At 37.5% G+C, this 21,481-nt stretch overlaps 1 protein-coding gene, 1 long non-coding RNA gene and 1 pseudogene across 2 annotated transcripts; 2 read left to right on the forward strand and 1 right to left on the reverse strand.

Moving 5' to 3' along the window:
- Window positions 1–800: 800 nt before the first annotated feature.
- Window positions 801–9,895, reverse strand: LOC149045200 (RNA-splicing ligase RtcB homolog). Its single transcript, XM_089208069.1, has 5 exons — window positions 9,679–9,895; window positions 8,859–8,937; window positions 6,640–6,731; window positions 3,012–3,161; window positions 801–1,668 (listed from the first exon to the last, which is right to left on the reverse strand). Exons 1-5 carry the CDS (start codon window positions 9,778–9,780, stop codon window positions 1,567–1,569), a joined length of 525 nt encoding a protein of 174 aa, XP_089064195.1. The 5' UTR covers window positions 9,781–9,895; the 3' UTR covers window positions 801–1,566.
- A 3,064-nt stretch (window positions 9,896–12,959) lies between these two features.
- Window positions 12,960–18,086, forward strand: LOC149045201 (uncharacterized). The gene is made up of 4 exons (XR_016187106.1): window positions 12,960–13,086; window positions 13,941–14,052; window positions 14,543–14,660; window positions 16,472–18,086. It is a non-coding gene; the product is annotated as an uncharacterized LOC149045201 (long non-coding RNA).
- Window positions 18,087–18,504: 418 nt separating this feature from the next.
- LOC149045202 (uncharacterized) lies at window positions 18,505–20,104 on the forward strand (annotated as a pseudogene).
- The last annotated feature ends 1,377 nt before the right edge of the window (window positions 20,105–21,481 follow it).

The following is a 21,481-nucleotide window of genomic DNA, read 5'->3' on the forward strand; positions in this document are numbered from 1 at the left end:
GAGGCTTCACAGCTAAAGAAAATATGTTTTCAAACTAAAATAAATTTGTCATCAGCCAGAGGTGAACGGTTGGTTCTGAGGCCTAGATGGACATCACGTGCTATACTTTCCCTTATATACCACTGCATCATTACCCATGATGCTCGGGCCTAAGGCCCAGGCCTTGTCGTATCTCGTGCCGACAAAATATCTATTTCTGCCTTATTCGCAGACTCATTCGTCAGAAATACCATTTTCATTTACCAAACGCAGGGATTTATCCAGCCTAGTCCACCGCGGTCAAACGTCCAACGCGGTTTTCGTTTTATTCAGTGGGATTTTATTTAATGTTAGCAAGGATGAGTCAAAAAAATTAGTTAACGTTATTATCTTTTAATTTTTCTCAAAATGATGAGCTTTTTTCCGTGGAAAACTGACCAAAACTCTTTGCGCCTGATCCAAATCATGTTGACAAATGGCGTCGACGATTCTGCGGTTCACTGTTTAGAACTTTTTTGGTAAACTTTCAAAACGTTTGGTAAATTTTGGTAAATATGTTGGCAATATACTAAACTTTAATAAACAGTGAAAACGACCACCTTAACCTTTAAGTACTTTGCTTAACTTTTGCAAATTTCTCTCGTTTGACCGCGGTTAACCAGCCTATAGACCTGCAGATTTGTTCTCCGTGGGGCGGGGAGTTCGGCTCCCATACTGAACTGACAGCCGGGGGGCTCGGCTGTGGCCCTAAAAATGACCCATAAAAGGCACTGTAGGTTGACTGAAAAGCTGATCGAGAATTATATTTTTGTACTCTGCTTTACATGACAAATAAGTTGACTGACTTATTGGCATCTGGTTATCGTTTACCGATTTCAGATGTGTCATGAAGAATTCGACATGTTTTGATTGTCTGCTCATTCTAGCGCTTAATTTGTTGTTAATAGACGAGGTACTAGTCGAGCACATTTACTATAATGTTTTGCATAGAAAAAATGTTTGTTTACCAAACGGGAAATCGGTAACCTGTAACTGAAATTCTGAAATCGGTAACCGGTAACTGAAAGTCTGAAATCGGTAACCGGTAACCAGATTCCAATTAGTAATCAATTGACACCCTAAATGGTACCAAGTTAATTATAAAATTGTTTTTTTCAACAGCCCCCCTAAATAGTACCATATCTGGAATTTTACACACAAAATGGTACGGCCGAGCCCCCCTGTCAGTTCAGTATCGACCCACACCCCAGGATTTGATCGCCAGAGTAAAAAAATCAATACTTACTACATCCAACAAATAATTAGGATTTTCCAACGTAAACTGCACAACAGCTTCTTCAACCAGAGGGTTAACGACGGATACTTCTTTCAAATCGAATCCTGGTGGTTTCAAACAAGACCAGGAAAAGGTTGATGGTGACCACCTCATTTCAAACATACCACTAGCCTTGCAAGTACTTATCATCGCTAGTGACCTGATGCGTACACGTTTGCACCTATCAGGAATCTACAGTGCTTCGTCTTCTAGTACTTGTAGAATATTAGTAATTGCCTTGGCCATGAAAAGTTCAACGTTACTGTTGCCTCTTAGAAGGTACTTAGCGTACTGAATGACTGTTCGAGGAATATAGCCAATGTGTGCCAGCACGTCGGTGGGCCCGGGGACAATTCCTGCTCAGTTTGGATATCCTGTAATATGACAAATATGAACGTTACAAATCATAAATGTAGTTGGTGATCAGAAGGCTTAACATCAATCTACTGCTACTACACGTTATCCAAAAAATTCGCGAAGCGACGCGACATTCGAGAGTGTAACACGGTACTTTTTATTTCATTATGTAAATTTTCCGTTGTCTACTCATCGCTTTTTCAAACTTAGAAGTCAATTGTTTCATACAACAATGAAATACAAAGGAAACTTGTAGCACTGAATAACAAAGGCACATGAATCGCGCATTTTTTTCGACCGAGCGTGCAAAAAATCGTATATACGCGTCTGACTACCCTGCGTCGGAGCGTATGAAATTCGCCTGCGCAGCTAACGTATACGCGAGCGGTACTGTACATAGAGTAGTGAGGCCTCTTTCCTCACCGCCGCTTGAACCCTCCGATTGGACTGTCGTTGCAGTTACAATACCGACTGGAACTAACCCCCACTTCACATGCAAACATCAGTGCAAACATGAGCAGACCCAGAATCGCGAATAAGACACCCTATTTATGGATCCAGAGGCTCAAAAACCCGACCCTATTAGGCGGCACATACCTATATAGCTTATATATGGGCTTGAAGTTTGGTTGGGTTCACTTCAGAAAGTATGTTCTGCTCAGGTCTGCTTTTGGTGCAATTTTAGTGGGGGATAGTTCTTGTCGGTACTGTATGTGGGAAAAATTATTACGCCGCATGTATTTATCAAACATATACAAACCTACAGATCGTTAGAAAAATATTACCTGTTCAAATGTTCTAGCTGAAAATTTACTTAGCCGAAAATTCTTTGGAATAAAATGTGATTTTTCCGAAAAATGCCAGCTGAAAATTGCCGTCCAAAATTTTCTAAGTGACCTTTTTTTTAGTAAAAATGACCGAAAATTTAGCAAATTTCATGTGTTTGTAGTGTAAAGTTTTACGGTGCGAAATGAAGGGGTGATTGGAATAAAGCCCTAAGTGACTTCTGATCAACTGCTAGATTCTCCTTCCAGTTTGTCTTGTATATGCTCATGTAACAATTTGGCTTCAGATCAGGAGTCACTTAGGGCCTTATTCAAAATAATGTTTGGAATAAGGCCCTAGGTGACTCCTGATTTATAGCCAAATTCTCCCTTCGTTACACGAGCATATACAATATAAACTGGAAGGAGAATCTAGCAGTTGATCAGAAGTCACTCAAAGCTTTATTCCACTCACTCCTTTAAATTAAACAATGCAAAGCATAGAAACCACTAACACAAATTTTAGCTGTCATACGCCATCTGAACAGCTTTACTGAAATGAATATTTGGGTGCTCACTAAGTACAACAAACTCACCATGATTTGTTTGAATAAGGCTCTGCCCACTGATTCTTCTGGGTTGACACAATACACAATATTTGAATCATGGCAACTGAGAAGAGGTTTGTCACCACTGAATAACGAGAACAGACCATGTCTGGAAGTTGCTGCCGTGACACTCCAGTTCTAGAATTAAACAATGACTGTTATAGTTAGTGGCTGTAACTGATTAAAGTATGGCCACTAAAAGTGCCTGCCACCCTACATACAATTATATTTTCAGAATCAAGTCTACACACATTGAACAGTTAAATGGTGGAATATTTGTTTTGAACGTCGCGTTATTGAGCTATATAGATTTGAATTTACAAAATGCTAATTAATGACGTCAACATGGGAATCATTTATTATACAACTACTTGTTTTCACCTCCAAGTGATATTTTTTACCAATCAATTGACTATCCACAGTTTATTTTTTGTATTCATCAAATTAATTATCCTCAAGCTGTATACTGCACATTGTAAATTGGCATAGAAATAATGGCAAATTCCCAGGTTGACATCATCTAATTAGCATTTTGTAAATTCAAAAACAAGAAATATTTCACCATTTAACAACAAACCACAACAACATTAACAACATTAACTAACTAATGTGCATAGAGTTGATTCTGAAAATATCTATTTAAGGGTGATAGACACTTTAATAGAGGTTTGACTGCACACAGTTCAGACTCAGTTAATTATTCAAATTAAGGGTCATTCCTCAGTATTTTGTCTGTGGCGGAGATGACATTTGGAGATATATTTTATGCCATACTAGGTGAAATCAAAATTTCATGTCTTCAATTTATCTCTTATTGTGTGGTTACCAGAAGAAGAAGGTGTACACACAAGTATTTTACATTGCTCAAAATTGTACCTGACCCTTGCAGAGAAGACATCAGAGAAACCACAATATTTGATGCAACAAATTTAATTCAAAATTCCTCTGAATGTGAAATGCTTTTAAAATCTCTATATTTATGTTCTTTTAGACCAACATATCTATAATGCATACAGGGTCATGCAGTGTAGAAGCATTTGGTATTTTCTTGTGACAATTGCCATTATGCAAGTGCACACATGTTGTGGAGACGGCAAAAAATTCCACCCACTGCTAACAATGGAAATATTTTATAAAGTTCAAGTCTTACAACAAAACACACTTTATATGATATTCTGGGGCATGGAGATTCCAGGATGCACATTTCCTGTCACACTGAACCTCCATTGGTTATTCTCAGAGTAAACTAGTCCCAATCCCCCAAATTTTGGCCAAGCAATCGATTTTACTTGAACTAGATCATGGAAACCACAACCACACAAAGCCATATAATTGTCATTTTTTGTTTACAGTTGTACTTTAAAAGAAAACTTTTCTGCCATAACATCTAAAACTGATTTTATTAAAGAATAATATCTACCAAGAATTAGCAACTGAAACTTTGTATTCAAGATGTTGAAATTTTCTGGTGTATAATGAATATGTAATAGCATCTCAGCTATTGTATTATGTTGAGCTCATGTTGAGATCACTTTTCTGTTTCTATTCTTGCATTGAAAAAAATATTCAGATGTTTGGGGCAGTAATGCTCTGGTAAGTGTTGTCTCTGCAATGGAAATAATGTCCAAAATTTCATATTGTGTAGTTCCATAAATTATCCATACCCTCCCCATGAAAGGGATTTATCCTAAGACTCCCCCTCTCCACGCCCCTGAAAATTCCAATTACATGTACACTTCATACATTTCCTAAAGGTTTTTGACCTTTGAGAACCCCTCATATTCTGTCATAAATCAGAAGTTCTAAGAATACTTTCAATTTTTTTATTCAGAAATAACAGAAACTTTGGAGTGTCAAACCCTTCCAGAGACAACATTTGGGGAATGGAAGTTGCATACTGTACTGAGCCTTACCCACTGAGCCATCTTCCAATAACTGTTCTGTAGAGGGCACTTGCACACATTTGTGTTCTGACAACTTTTGTGTGATTTTAGTTTTTATTACTTCTTCAACAAGAAATGTATTTGTCGTCTCCACAACAGGCATTTTGATATTTTCTATAATGTATTACAGTTTATGCAACCATTTTGCATTCCATCCCCAAAATTTGAGATCTATCACAAACTTCATTTATCAAGCAACAACGCTACAAGGATCTTAAGTCTGCCATGAAAGATTAAAAAACCTTCTAGTTGGGGACGAAATACTGTGGAATGACCTTTAATTCAAACTAACTGATAGGTATTCAGTTATACTATTCATATTGCAATGTTTAACTCACAGAGAGGGTGATGGTCTCCTTTAAAATGCACTTCAATATATGTGCAGCTTGTTCATCCCTGGGTATTTGATGGATATTGTTGGTAAAAAGAAAGAATGGCATATCTGCCACAACCTCTCATATAGCTGTTTGAAATCTTTCAGTGGCATGTCATAAAAATTTGGTGTTTCCCTGGGCTAAAAATTAACTCCAGTGCTTGATGGCCAGTCGAGACAGTTTCCTTGAATTCTTAGTGGCCCATCCCAATATGAAGAAGCCCTTGATTTCCTCTAGTTTAAAATGAAAAACTTGAATAAGTGCCCCATGGCTTTTAACTGAGCATTAACTAAAAGGAAAGAACACAAAAAGGCAATGCCCCCGGTAATGCCATGAGACATTTTTCTTTAACATTTTGGCCATTCATTTGGCACTATAAAATTATTAGAGGTGTTAAGTGTTTTTATTTATTTAAGTAAATAAAGTAAACTGCAATAAAGTAACTTCAAGAATTTATTTGCACTTGTTGTAAAAATCATTGTAGAAAAAGCTGGGTTTTTGTTCAAAGACATTCTTGTATGCAGTGACTGTGGTTACAGGTATTTCTGGATAAGCCTATCAACAAATTCTTCCTCAAAGCAGAAACGTGTACCTCGAAACCATCCTGCACGGAACTCTAGGTATGTCCAGAGTCACGTGGCAGTCACAAAATCAAAATGGTGTCTATTTTGTGAATGTGGATTGCTTGTGAAATCACCGTTAAAACAGCTCTGAATTTCCACTTTAGAACTAAAAATTAACTAAAATGGATAATCTTAGAGTCCAGGCAAAGAAACGAAGAGAAGGGTAGTCCAATTGAACTATATATTGAGTTTTATTTTTAACTTTCTACTTTGAATAACTTACATTGCAACGTTATGAAATTCTGTAGCATAGTCGCACACTGGGCATTCAACCCTTAACTTTTGGTAGCCCTAGTCAATTTTAACTCGCCACTGGCAACCGTGTGACTGCCAATTTTTAGCCCTGGTTTCCCATAGGAGAGATTTTCAGATAAAAGACAGTAAACTAAACATATATTTTAAGGGCATACATAGCTGGGGCAGACATGTATCTTCAATATGGAATTCAAATGGAAATGATTTGTTGTGTTTTCAAACAATGTGGTAAAGAAAAGCATGAACTTGCAACTTAACACTTGATTGGCACCACCGTCTCTTTGCACGAAAAAGGCATACAAAAGGGCTATTCAATGGCTGAATTATGTAAATATGGTTCTTATTAATATTTACATTGCTAGGTGACAAATAACCTATATTTGAACAGCCGAAATAACAGTAGAATATATGTTGTACTCACAAAATATGCTGTTCTCCAATCCTCCTCCCCAATTGTTGCCTTAACTGCTATATGACGTGAAAGGAGAGTGCTCTTGCCAACCCCCTTGGAACCTGACAGATAGATAAATAGATAGGTAGATAGATAGACACAAGAGAATCTGTCACAACTGCTGCTTGGGAATTGCACCTTGCAAAATAATTATTACTAGTAATAAAAAGTAAATGTGCATCTAAAAAATTGCATTGCTGTGACACATTAATACTTAATTTGGTGACCATTTGCTGCGAATGCTGTGAGATACCTTCAAGGTTAGGCACTTGCTAAAAACAATTACCATTGGTAGATTATTTTACTCAAGCTAATAAAGACCAGTTACTACTAAGCTTTTGTTACTTTCTTTGTTGTGTTTTTAACATATGCAAATTAGGACCTGCTTGACAAACAATAGAATCTGTGTATAATACACACTGCAATTTTGATGGTTATTTTTATAGAAAAAATGCATATTATACACGGGTAAATATGGTACAGTTGAACCTTGGACCCTTGGGTTTGCCCTGCTTTTCTCAGGCATTTACTATTGGCTATCTTGAACTCAGCTACCTCAAACTCCTTATCTCGAACAAAGAGCAGCATCCCTTGTTCCTGTTTTACAAACAAATTTACCCCTCTATTGCAAACTCCCAGCTGTGTGAGCAAATTGTTGCTTCCCTTGAGAGTTCAAGACTAGCTGGGTTCTGCATTGTACAGTTGCTAGTTTTGTGTAAACACAGAAAACAAACATTTCCCACTATTTTCTACAGTAGAATTGTTTTAGGTAACTATAATGTCTTTTGCACATATTTTTTTAATTATAACTAAAAAAGGTAATTTTTATCTTCCTGAAATTTGCACTGTGATCAAGAAACTCCTCTGTTTGTCCGTTTTCTACTGCCAATGTAGACAACAGATACTGATAACAACAGCCATTCCATGCAATGCTACATCATTTGACATTACGCTGAGCCGTTTCACATGACGCCACACCATTTGTGTGTACGCTGTACCATTCAACATTATGTTGAGCCATCTCATGCAACTCTACACTGTTTATATGTACGCTGTACCATTCAAAATTACGCTTAGCCATTTCACACAACGCTACATTGTTTGTGTGTACACTGTGCTACTGGCTTTCTTTTCCTGTTCAAACAGGGTTTACCATTGACAAATAGGTATCAAAGTGACAGTAAAAGCATTGTAGTCCATAAGCAAAAAAGAAGTGAAGGAATGTTACAACTAGAATGGCTAGAATTAAACTGAGTCATTGTGTTGTGATCTGCATAAGCGGCCTAGGAACTCCATTGACAAGGTAAATAAGAGCACATAAAGTTTAAATAATGTACGTAGCCTTTTAATTCTATTTGCCTTTTTTCACTTTCAGTTTTCCTTTTTTTGAGGGATATAAACAGGAACTTAAGAAAACTCCTAGAAAAACAGTTTTAAGGGCTTTTGCTTAAAGCGGAAAAACTGATTTGCACATGTTCTCAAGATCGTGCATGAGATAACTGGATCTAACTGGATCTAACTGGATCTAACTGGATCTAACTGGATCTAACTGGATCTAACTGGATCTAACTGGATCTAACTGGATCTAACTGGATAACTGGATGCTCTATTTGGCATCACTTTAAGTGAAATCTTTGTGTAAAAATACTATGGAAACACAAATTGTATAGCAAGAAACTCTTTTGTCATCTCCATTTTATACTTTCTCTGCTTCCCAAGAGTACTGGGTCAGATTGTTAAAAGCTGAGTTTAGATAACTGATGGTCAGTGTGAAATCTGATTTCATATCTGAAAGCTTTCAAATGAAATTCAGTCTACACGTACAATTCCTTTAGTCTGTGATTTGATGATTGGATGCCCTAAAAAAACTATGGTATATTATTTTAAAAGGCTTTTAAACAAAGTATTAAACATTCCCTGAATAAAATTTAACCCTGGGTTAGCTCTTATAAGCCTTCGAACAACTGGGCCCAGGATTGAACAAGTTTCAATTAAACTAAGTTGTAATTTCAACAAGAAAAAGTTGTGATCATTTTTACACCAACAATTCCAGGCACAGCTGCAACATTTGCAATCTGCCTTATACCAGGAAGGAAACCACCAATACCTGAAGAGCATTTTAATTTAATTGTATAAAAGGAATAAGACAAATGCAGCAAATATAATTTCAAATGTTTAAAGTACTGTACCTTGAGTTCCAGCCCAGTACTTCAGCTCATCAGACATTAGTTTTTCGAGCAGCTTGTTTATATAGAAGATACCTTCAACCTTTAAAGAAAAAAAAAAAGAAAAGAATAGTTTGAACTTTAGAGTTGGATAGTTGCAATGTACACCTCAAGTCTTGTATCTGAAACAGAATGTAAAAATTTGTTCATGGTACTAATTAATCAGAACATCCTAATCCAGTACTTATTAGGACATTCTTGCATCAACAATTTCCAGCAAAACACCACAGTCTGCAACTAGGGGAAAAGTAGAGAAATTAGGGGGGATGGGGACAATAATGGATATAATCTGGGTTTGATGGAGGAAGTGAGGACAAAATATATTTGTCCAATTCAGTCAACCCTGTAATAAGCAGTCACCCGCGGGAATATGGCGTCTAATATAGTGCAAGTGCTCGATACGATGTCACCTAAGACAGGTTTGACTGTAGTTCGCGAATTGACTGATTGAAACAAACAAACAAACAAAAAGAAAATAGTTCTGACATAAGAGACGTGGAGAGGGGCAGGGGGCAGGGATTTGATTATAATGTAGGCAGAAAAGGTGGGGAAGAGGGGGAGAGCAAAATCTAGTTGTCCCAGAAACAATTTTCTTTGTGACAAAACTTATTTCAAAAAAGGAAATTACTTTGACGGATATGGCAGGTGTAAGGGGATTTATTTCGATGACCATAGCTTATTATCAACATTCTCACGTATGACATCGTCAAACGTGTATTTTGACGCGCACGCTACTCAGCTGGAGTTGAGCTTCCGATCTGATGTTTGGCGCGCGTTCACTTACCTTCATTTTTGGGACAAAGCCTTTCTTGATAAGAAACGAGTTTTCGTTTAAGCGCTCAATATAAATGCACTCCTCTTTGAATGTACGGTGTTCTTTCGCCATGTGATGTTAATCTTTTCATTCACGTTTCACAAAGGTTTCAGTGAACTCGGCGAAGGGAGAAAAGCCATGTAGCAATTAATCAGCGAATGACTCCCGTTTGAATATGCGCGCAGCACAAATTCTTAACCAGTCCTTCTCTGGAGGGTAATCCATAATGGCGGACGACGTGAAATTGTTTTTATTAATTCTCTAAGGATAAACCAAAACGGTTGTTTGTTATTTAAAAGAGCTTTTACATTCAGTTTCTCAACTAAAGCTCTTTGCTTATTGCTCCATAATGGCAGAGAAGAATTCGAAAGGGAAGGAGCGAAAATAGGAACCAGTAGTATTGGACGATCCTTCGTTCTTGGCGGGCGAAATGGATGGATTTGTGTCCCTTGAAGTCATGGAAGATTATCATCCAGAAGAGCTAGCAGGAATTGGTGCAGGTGGACCAGCCCAGAAGAAGAAAATAAAAGAACGGCCGCTGCAGGAGGTGAATTGCTTAAAGTGCTTTAAAACGTATCGCATGGTTAAATTTAGAAGATACAAGTGTAAGATTCACTTCAAGCACGTGGTGAAATTACCCTTGTATTTTACGAGAAATTGGGAAAAATTATCTTTTTAAATTTTTTTGTTCATTTTTTTTTTATCTTAACTCATCTTTAATTATTAAATGTTGAGGGTTGTCCAATGCATCCAAATTGGGTTGAGTCGTTCACAAATCGACCCACCAGAAGTTAATTAGTGGTTAAGTCATCTTGTGATACTGGAAATCTGAAATAACCGTGCCTCTTAAGGTGGAAATGTCTTACCGCAAGTCGATTTTCGAGATGCTTAATAATAATCCTCAACCTGACCCAAATGGAATGACTTGTCTCCTGAGTCAGATTGGGTGTATATATTGGACTTGAGAATCAAAACTAAGATAACTGCCAGTCATACCTTAAATGAGAAAAGAAACAAACAAACAAACAAAAAGAAAACAACAACAACAACAACACTCACCACAAGAACTACATGGAAATACAGGAATTGACTAAAGTCATTGAGAGCAGTTTGTCCTAATTTTTTCAAAGACAGCAGACTGCATTGTCCAAAGGGCTCATGCATTTTTTCAGTCTTTACCCATAGGTGCACAATTATTTATATCTAAGAATAGAAGCTTCTTTTTGGTTTTCTCTAGAAGTTTGGCTCACGAAGAAAAAAAAAAAGCTACATAGTATTGTCTTTTGATTTAAATCCTCAGGATAATCTGGAACAAACAGTTACCACACCATCCACACAACTTGAAAAAGCACGAAGAATGACCAACAGACAAAGGGAAAAAAGAAGAAGAAAAGAAAAACAAGGCCCAAAGTAGAGCCCAGTCAGAAGAGCAAAACAGAGTAGAAATGGTCACTGACAATAGACTGGTGGAAGATCCTCCAGGTAAGAGTTAATTTTAGGAATTATGGATGGGAAATGCACAAAACAAAGTACAATTTTACTCCAATGATTGTCCTTGAATTTTATTATCAAGAAGAGAATCAAACACATTTTGTGTAGATAATGTTATCTTGGAAAAGAGATAATTTTCTATAAATAATGGGAATTGAACTAAGTGAAGTGCAATTTGGGCTGAAATCATATGCGTGATTTCAAAATCTAATGAGTGCACAGCGTGAGTTTGATTTGAAATCACAAGTATGATTTCAGACCAAAATTGCACGACACGAGGTTCAATTACCACTTTATTACATCCATTTCATTTTGAAATCACCCAAATACAGGACTTGGTAAGTTGAAATATTTTATTGATGCAGCACTGAGCTGGTCTGAAATTAAATTCATCCATTTTTTGGGGGGAAAAAGTAAGAGTTTTGGAAACAAAAGTTGCAAAATTTGCCATGCAATACTCTTTGTCTTTTATTTCCTGCAATTTGATCAGTTACTTTAAACAAGCCTTGAAATCTGATTGGTTGTTTTGTCTTAAGTGTAGCCTCCTCATTAGCTGGAAAAAAGATGCAATTTAAGGCAAAAAATGGTGCGATTTGTGAGTAAATCGCATCAATTAGAGCCAATCAGATTACAGGGACCACCAGTGATTTTAAAATGGGTGTAATAAATAATGTAATTTTACTGATAAGTTTTTTTGTTACTGTATTGTTATTTATTAATAAAGTATTTATTAATTTAGATTATAAAACCTTTATAAACATATTTCATATCTATACAGGTACAAATAACCCATTCCATTCAACTGTAATAAAATGATATTTCCCACTAACACTATAAGTTTTATGCCCCATTCACACCAAAGCTTAAACATGTTTAAAAGTTGTTTTCTTAAACACAGTTTAATTTTTTTTTTCTTCATAGAAACTATTTAATCGAATATTTTTGACCTGAATGTAGCACATTGGAAATGCAAGTTAGCAAGTACTTGAATCCAATGGAAAATCAAGTTTTTCAGTTCTCTGTTTATAATTTTCATTCAATGAAAACCAGTTTAACAAAACATGTTTTGCTGGTGTGAATGGGGTATTAGATGCAATCATATTTTATAGCTAAATCATTTATTTTGATTGAACTAAACTGTAGAGCCTATGGCAGATATGAGTGCTTGGGAAGTCCTTGGTGTTCCCAAAGAAGTTCAGAGAGGACTCAGTGAACAAAGTTTTACTACACTAACCCCTATACAGACTCTCTCCCTTCCACCTGCAATATTCCACCACAGGGACATCATTGGTGCAGCAGAAACAGTGAGTTGAATCAGAGCAGTTAGATTGGTGGAGGTCTCCTTTTTTATGTGTATTGTTTGTGTACTTGGTTTCACAACTATTGTGAAGATATGTAGGCATTCTATATCTTCCTATATATACATATTAGTTGGTTGATGGAACATTATTTATACAAAAATATGCATTACAATAAGATTGTCAAGATAAGTCCCTTCAAGTTGTAAGTTTTGTAGTTCTCATATCATTTGTTGGATAATGCCTTGAAATTGTCTGTTGAAGTTATGAAGCTATTACTTGAGGAATGAATTGATTTAAATAATCCATCATTTAACACCCAAAAATTTGCTGCTTTATGAAGTGTGTCGAAGCTTTTATTGTGTTGTTTTGCTTTTGTCTTTGTTATTTAACATCTTAAGATTAAGTTGACCGGCTTGTGTTCTTCCGTTAACAGCAATACTCTTTGCATTTTACATTTTTAGTGTCGCTGATGGACAAAGTTGGGCTGCAGAAGAACAGTTGTAGTAAAATTATCGATGTTACCAACAAGAGAAGAACCGTAGAAAGCCTGACAGAAGCAAAGATCTCATGTGTAATTGAAGAGAAGGTTTGTAATAGTTGAGCTGACAAGGAAGCGAAACTCTTCAAGATCCAGGATACAATTTTTATCACTTTTTATTGTTGGTTTGAGCCAAATGCATCTACATGTACACCACATTGTCTAGGAAACATGATCCACGGAACCACAAGGTTCCAAATCGAAGGAGAACTGCGAAACATACAGTTGTTGTAAAAATCACCTCATTAAGATTTATTTTGAATTTTCTTTCTAGGACCTATATCTCCACTATTTCCTTTCCCGGTACCCAGGCCATACTTTGGTTTTCTCAAACATTGTAGACTGCGTGAGGAGACTGGGCTCCTTGTGTAGGCTCCTGGACTTTAACCCGTGGGTTCTGCACGCCAGCATGCAACAAAGGCAAAGATTAAAGAATTTAGACAGGCCGCGTGAAAACTGAGTGAGATGGAAAAAAAATAAAAATACAAAAAAACAATGAAACAAAAAAAAAACAAACAAAAACAAAAACCAGAAAAAAAAACAAACAAACGAAACAAAGCAACAATTAGGAACCTAATTTTGTAGACAACGTGCTTTTTTCCTGTTGCGTCTTTCACGTTCTTTACTGCGCAACTTGCTTTGCACAAAACACTAGGCGACACGCGTGTTATGTGGCCTTGGATCAGAATCATCCTGATCTTCTTACTATTTTTTTTTCATGAAAACAGTGAGTATAGTTTACGAACTAACCGACCAATGGAATTTCCTTTTTTGATAGACTATAACTGGATCGCCTTGACTGATTAAAACCTGCCCCTCTCCTCCCTCGGAGAATATTTAAAGCTAGATAGGACTTACACCAGCAAATAAAATTTTATCTGATTTTTTTTCTTGCCTGTTAGATTTAAGAAAAGTGCGAGTGGCTTACTTCTGGCTACAGATGTGGCCGCGAGAGGTTTGGACATACCAGCTGTTGAGCATGTAATTCACTATCAAGTCCCGAAGGACCCTGATGTAAGTACGTGTAAGTACGTGTGTACGGTTGGTTAGCTTGTGCAGTTGGTTAGCCTGTGCGGCAGGCGGGAACGAAAGCGATTGCTTTTTGGCGGTAGTGCTTTCATTATCCGCGAAACTCTACCTTGACAAAAGGCTTCGGAAGTCACGCTGCTTCAACCGACCATGCATTTATTTACTTATTCCTAAACCTTCATTTCCTAAATCTTTGTTTTGTTTCCAATTTGAATTAATGTGTGAGGTTCACCTACCGAAATCAAAACATAATTCATTTAAGTTAATGATTTTTGATTTAGGAAAAAATTGACTCTGTTCTCCAAATGCAGTTTATATGTGAGGAGCAGTTTGCTATTGTTCATCGTCCTCAGATGTATCTCATTTAATAATGAACTACTGTGTAATGATGTAACCACAATGTAAGCATGAACTTTTGCGTAACTATTTCATGTTATCCTGCGTTCCTAAATTCTTTCCCTGTGTCCGTTAACAGCTTTACATTCACTGCAGTGGACGGACAGCTAGAGCGAGCAGGGAAGGTCTGAGTGTCGTTCTTGTTGGCCCAGAAGAAATGGGATCATACAAGAAAATTATGAAGACGCTTAATGGAGGTGATGTGTCTTTATTATCTCCAACGTATCTCTTGAACAGTTAAACTCTAAAAGGTTATTTGGAAATCCCCCTCAGTTTAAGGTGCCATTCTAAATTTCCTTTTTAGTTAGATAAATCTTTACGCCTTAACGTAAGTATGCATATTTTCCATGCATACTGTTCTCTATATATTTCTTAAGGTGTTAACATGGAGATTTCGTCTAACAATCAAGAGCTTCTTTAGTTGGTGATCATGTCCCCTATTCTCGTGACTTGAAAGGGAACCTGCAGTTTTAAAACAAATACTGCTAAAAAGGCTCTAAATGTATCAACTCAAGATATTTGGTACTTAAAATCATACCTCTAACCTTGTTAATTTTTTTCGGCCTTCAAAACTGGCCTTCACGGCAACTTCGAACTACCCGCGTTTTCCATCTTTTTAGGTGCGCAAGGCATTTTGGGTTAATGACGTGTAATGGTTGCTCGGTTCTTTCGTAGTTGGGGTTATCCTGGGGTTTTCCCTAGCAAAATGGCTAATAGCGAAGCGTTCGAGTGCATTAGTACGGTAAAAAACAAGCAGGATCCCCTGCCAAAATACCACATTTATTGACGTGCATGATTCATGCCATTGGAAGGACGTTTCTTCCAAAAGATTTGCGTATGCGTTTGGAGCATTTCGACGACCATTGCTTTCATAGATCATATCTAATGCAAGTACAGATAGCTTTGAACAGGTGTTTATTAATTTCCGGAGTTTTTTTTTAATTTCCGGAGTGAAATTTTAGGATAAGTGTGTTTACCAACTACATTTCCTTTTTTTTTCGCTCTTCCACGAAGTACAGCGCGGGCTTACGGTGTCGTAAAAGGCGCGACTAGCATTTCTTTTGAACGATAATGTACAGAAAAAACTTAATTTCCGACAGGATTCGATTAAATTGAAGTTTTACTGGGAAAAAATACAAAAAAACAGCCAAATAAGTCAAGCTACGTCAAATTCTTCCCAAATAACAGCTTCTTGGGAAGCTGAACGTAGGTTTACGAGCAAGCGACAGATGAAAATGGTGGCGGTGAAGAGTGCCAAAGATGGAATATGTTTGGAGATACGTAATCCAAACAAAAAAATGCGTTGCATTTAGATGAGTGAAACAGAAAGAAAAATATTTGAGTCGCGGTTAAATTTCTCCACGCTGCTAGACTCTTTCCAAAACTAGTGTGTTTGCGAAGTGGGTTCTTCAGGGGCAATAGGGGGAATAATCTATCGGAATGGAAAAACCATTTTCGATTTTTGTTGCTGAATAGTTTTCTAGAGTTTACAATGTCACGTCGATTCGGTAAGATGCAGGCGGTGTGCGCACTCCGATTACGTTGCATTGTGGTAGCTTCATTTTCAATATGGCAGTGAAAGCCGCAAAAATCGGCAGATTTTGACTGAACATTCCGTAGAAGTTAAGCCGTTCATTTTTCCTTTCACTATAGATAAATGTAATTTGATTTATTTTGAATTTGCAAAAATATTTTTTTGTACGTATTTGTCCCGTATTCTACGGTTCCTAAGGACAAACGCAGTCACTGTTTTTCAGTAAGTAATTTAAGACCGGTTTTCGAGAAGGTCAAGTTTGATGTACGTCGTAGTTTGGAGCCTTTAAAAGATTTGGATGGCCGCTTTGATTCTACTTCAACAGCTCTGACCAAATGCTCTCAAACGGTACATGTGTTTCTCGCTTTTTAAGTGATAGTGTTTGAGACCGATTATAGCTAAGAGCAGGCCTATTGTTGCGTCACACAGCGTTACTATCGTATACTCAATTGTGTTGTAAATCTACTTTCCTAGGTAAAACGAAATTCACCAATGGCGAGTGTTGTATGGAAAATATACTTACTTGATCACTGAATGAAGGACAGATGAATTAGAGCAACGAAAGGAGTCACTTGCCCATAAATAACAATCTACAATGCACACGGCGACACGCTGGATAACCGGAAATCAGAAGGTTGTCGATGGTTAAAAGGTGTTGATAGGTTTGTGCGACTCCTGCCATTCGCTTGCGCTTTTAAATCTGCTAACCTGAAAGTTTAGCTGTCATTAGGATATTATTTAATGACTTTAGTTTGCGATGTGATAGTAAAGATTACTATTAAAGTGTCATTTCTCCATCTGTATGTTCTTGGTCTTCTTGAGGTTTGGCACAGCCGGATGAGATTGTGTTACCAAAGGTAACATTTTCATTTGTGCGCGCTATCTTTTTCGTTCTCAGTTATATAGTCTCTCCCGCATAAAATAACTCTAAAGATATGTTTCTCAATACCTTAATCTCGGTATTCTTTATTCTTTAAGCATATTTGTAATTGTGTAGGTTTTTGTAAAAAGTTGAGCGTGACGAATTTGGTCTTAGGAGGCGTAAGGCTTCTCCTTTCACGAATCCCGTCTTTATGCCTTTAAGTGTATGACATGAAAAGTAGTTCGTGTATTAGAGGGTCGCTGTCTCTTTGTAACATAATGCATTTGCACGTCAAGGGTCGATTCCCCGTTAAATGACTCGCGAACTTGATATTATTCACACAGCCATCGGTTGAGAGTGCAACTGCTGGTAAATGAGTAGATTCTTGGGAAAGACTGCAGTTTCGATTCTTTCTGAATCTCTTTAGTTGCCTCCTAATAACTAATTTGTCACGGAGGAATAACACTTTTTCACTTTCGAAGGAACGGCAACAGAGAGTGAATCCCCATTACAATCCACGTTTATTCACGCAATCTCACTGCCACCAGAGATGTTCACGCGACCGCCACAGGATTCAAATGACTCGCTTTTCGTTTTACGACCATGATGCAAAGCAATCAGAGTGCGCACACCGCCTGGTATGGCATGGATCGACGGATATCAAGGCTACAGGGATTTGACTACCCCCCCCCCCCTACGTGGGTAACAAATTAACCACATTTTTTATGCAATTAAATACATTTTTATTGTAATGCTATGCTATTTATGTGGAATTCTAAGGATTCAAATAATTCAATGAAGTACTTATTTACAAAAATGCTGACAAAAAGAACAGTTTCTTTATGCTTTGCAATTAAGTCAAAAAAGTATATCACAAACATGTTGTATTTTGATTTTATTATGAAAATTACAAACAGGAACTCAAAAGATCAAGGGCTTCCCCTCCCAAATTATCAATTCAGGGTGAGATTTAGAGAAACTCTCTAATCTGTAAAAGTTGTTTCCAAAGGGCTGTGTGAAAAAAAATCCATCCGTGGAGGCGGGAGTCTGATGGATGTTTTTTTGAAACTACAAAATCTTTGCTACTAATGCTATATCACAATGCTTAATTGAGAAAGTTGTTCATTTCACTGTCAATTTTTTTAGCGTCCAATAAATATTTCGTTTATTGTTTTTATTAAAAGAGATTTCTCAAAAGATAAAACGGTAAAAACGACCAAAGAAAAGCGGTGACAGCCATCAAGAGCACTAAATATTGCTTATAAAACATTAGTGCATCTCATATTTGAGTCCCAGGCCATTTGGGTTCAAACTTTTCTTACCAGAGCGAGTTTTAAACGAATTTCTATTGTTCTAGACGATTCTGTCCCCCTCATAAACAAGCCGTGACGTCATTATGAATAAGAGCAATTAAAAACAATAAGATAAGACGGTAAAAACGAACGATAAAATCCGACGTTTCGGAGTAGTCATGACTCCATTATCAAGGTAAAAGTTTAAAACATGCAAATAACAGTATTTAAGCGATGTGGCACGAAAAATTAACATGACGTGTCCTCCCTCTTTACCAACGCACCCTTGGATGAAACAATTGAGATACTCGCGAACAGAGCTTTTGACAACGACTGGTTTAATTCAACCTATGACCTGAACCTGACCATAACGGACCTTGTTGACCTTCTCAGTGTAGCTACAAAAGGACAACTCTTCCAGTATAATGGAGCACTTTACGAACAGACGGATGGCGTGGCCATGGGTTCCCCCCTTGGTCCCCTTCTAGCTAATGTGTTCATGTCTTCAATTGAAGAAAACCTCGAGCGAGAGGGTAAACTTCCTTCTATCGAAGGTACGTTGATGATACACTTACTATCATGCCAAATATTGCAACAGCATCTAACTTCCTGGACACTCTTAACAAGGCACATTCTTCCGTAAAATTTACGATGGAAACTGAATGCAATGGCATGCTCCCTTTTTTGGGCATCCAGTTACTGAACCGATCGCCCCAAATAGAGACAAAGGTGTACGTAAAACCCACGAATTCAAGTCTCCTCTTACATTACCAAAGTCACGTTGACAATCGGTACAAAGAGGGTTTACTCCGAACTATGCTGGGTCGAGCACATCGTTTATCTTCTTCTTGGTCACACTTCTCAGACGAATGTGACCGATTGAAGACAGTATTCTCGCGTTTAAAGTACCCCAAACACCTCATCGACTCTGCCACCAAAAATTTCGTTGACTCAAAGGTTTGTGACCAGCAGCGAACATTATTACCAACTAAAGAGACGGATGACACAATTCGAGTGGTTCTACCATTTAAAGACCAAACCTCAGCAAATTTTGTGAAAGGACAACTCAAGGATCTGAGCCTAAAAGTGAACACCAACATCCAGCCCGTGTTTGTCAGCCGAAAAATTGATCAAGAACTGAATGTGAAAGAAGCAAAGCCATCGATCGTAAATGAACAGTGTGTTGTTTATAAATACCAATGTGACCTGTGCGATGCAGGTTATATGGGATACACACGCGGACATTTACACAATCGTGTAAAAGGACATAACAACAGTCCTCAGCCATTGCCAAACATTGCAAGAACGTACACGGGACGATCCCTCAGAACCTACTGAAATGCTTCGAAGTTCTTAAGAGCAGGAACAAATATGACTGCTTATTGTACGAAATGCTTCATATAAGAACTTTAAAGCCAAACCTGAACGTGCAATCGGACTCTATTCGTGCGAAAGTATTTGTATAATCTTCGCACCTATTATGTTAATTTTTCGCGCCACATCGCTTAAATACTGTTATTTGCATGTTTTAAACTTTTACCTTGATAATGGAGTCATGACTACTCCGAAACGTCGGATTTTATCGTTCGTTTTTACCGTTTTATCTTATTGTTTTTAATTGCTCTTATTCATAATGACGTCACGGCTTGTTTATGAGGGGGACAGAATCGTCTAGAACAATAGAAATTCGTTTAAAACTCGCTCTGGTAAGGAAAGTTTGAACCCAAATGGCCTGGGACTCAAATATGAGATGCACTAATGTTTAATAAGCAATATTTATTGCACTTGATGGCTGTCACCGCTTTTCTTTGGTCTATAAAACGAATTTTATTTCAATTTTTTTTGTGTTGTTGCTGTTTTGTCCCCCTCCCGCGACAATGCTTCTTTTCCACATGGGCAATAAAAACATGTTGAAGACGAAATACCCGTTTTATTAATCCACGCCAAGACGGATCTTTAAGTGGCTTCGACGCCAAATTGAAAAGTACTCGATTCTTTCTGAGTTAGGAAACTAGCTCCATTTACAATTCGCAAACCATACGCCATATACGCATCATATAACTTTGATTTCAATTTAATAGCGTTGACGTCGACCTCATAAGGCGCTAGTAAATACTTAAAGTGAATATTTTCAGTCTTGAAAAAGTCACTGTCGTTACATTTCTTCGCAGCGGTTTGAACGGTTACCTGAATGGCATGAATTTTGTCGCATTTATCAAAGATGACAAAGTCAAAGGCGCTGGTATTAGGACAATGGACAATCATTGCACTATATTTATCTCTAGTTACCTGTTCTATCGATTTTCTCGTATCTGTTTTGCTTTGATGTCCACACAAATTTAAGTAGGAGCTAGCAGCAATGGAACCACATGCCTCTTCCTTGAAGGAATACTCATTTTTCACACAATCCTTGAGATTGCTAAATATCAGCTTCTCCCAATATTTGCCAAGTAAGTTGCCAGGTCTCCCTGCAGATAGGCCTGTTATGGTATCCACCTGATGAAGAGATGGAGCCTCATTATACTTTATGCTTTGGGGCGTGACATGCTGAATGAATGGTGAATGAAGCCATAATTATTTCTTTCATTTACCAAACGCAGGGATGTATCCAGCCTGGTCTACCGCGGTCAAACGTCCATCGCGGTTTTCGTTTTATTCAGTGGGATTTTATTTAATGTAAGCAAGGATGAGTAAAAAAATTAGTTCACGTTATTACCTTTTAATTTTTCTCAAAATGATGATCTTTTTTTCCGTGGAAAACTGACCAAAACTCTTTGCGCCTGATCCAAATTATGTTGAAAAATGGCGCCGACGATTCTGCGGTTCACAGTATTTAGAACTTTTTTGGTAAACTTTCAAAACGTTTGGTAAATTTTGGTAAATATGTTGGCAATAGATTAAACTTTAATAAACAGTGAAAACGACTACCTTAACCTTTAAGTACTTTGTTTAACTTTTGCAAATTTCTCTCGTTTGACCGCGGTTAACCAGCCTATAGACCTGCAGATTTGTTCCCCGTGGGGCGGGGGGGGGGGGGGAGTTCGGCTCCCATACTGAACTGACACTAGGGGGGGCTCGGCTGTGGCCCTAAAAATGACCCCTAAAAGGCACTGTAGGTTGACTGAAAAGCTGATCGAGAATGATATTTTTGTACTCTGCTTTACATGACAAATCAGTTGACTGACTTATTGGCATCTGGTTATCGGTTACCCATTTCAGATGTGTCTTGAAGAATTCGACATGTTTTGGTTGTCTGCTCATTCTAGCGCTTAATTTGTGGTTAATAGACGAGGTACTAGTCGAGCACATTTACTATAATGTTTTGCATGG

This window comes from Pocillopora damicornis, chromosome 5 (genome assembly GCF_964200805.1).
Source record: "Pocillopora damicornis chromosome 5, jaPocDami1.2, whole genome shotgun sequence".
NCBI lineage: Eukaryota > Metazoa > Cnidaria > Anthozoa > Scleractinia > Pocilloporidae > Pocillopora > Pocillopora damicornis.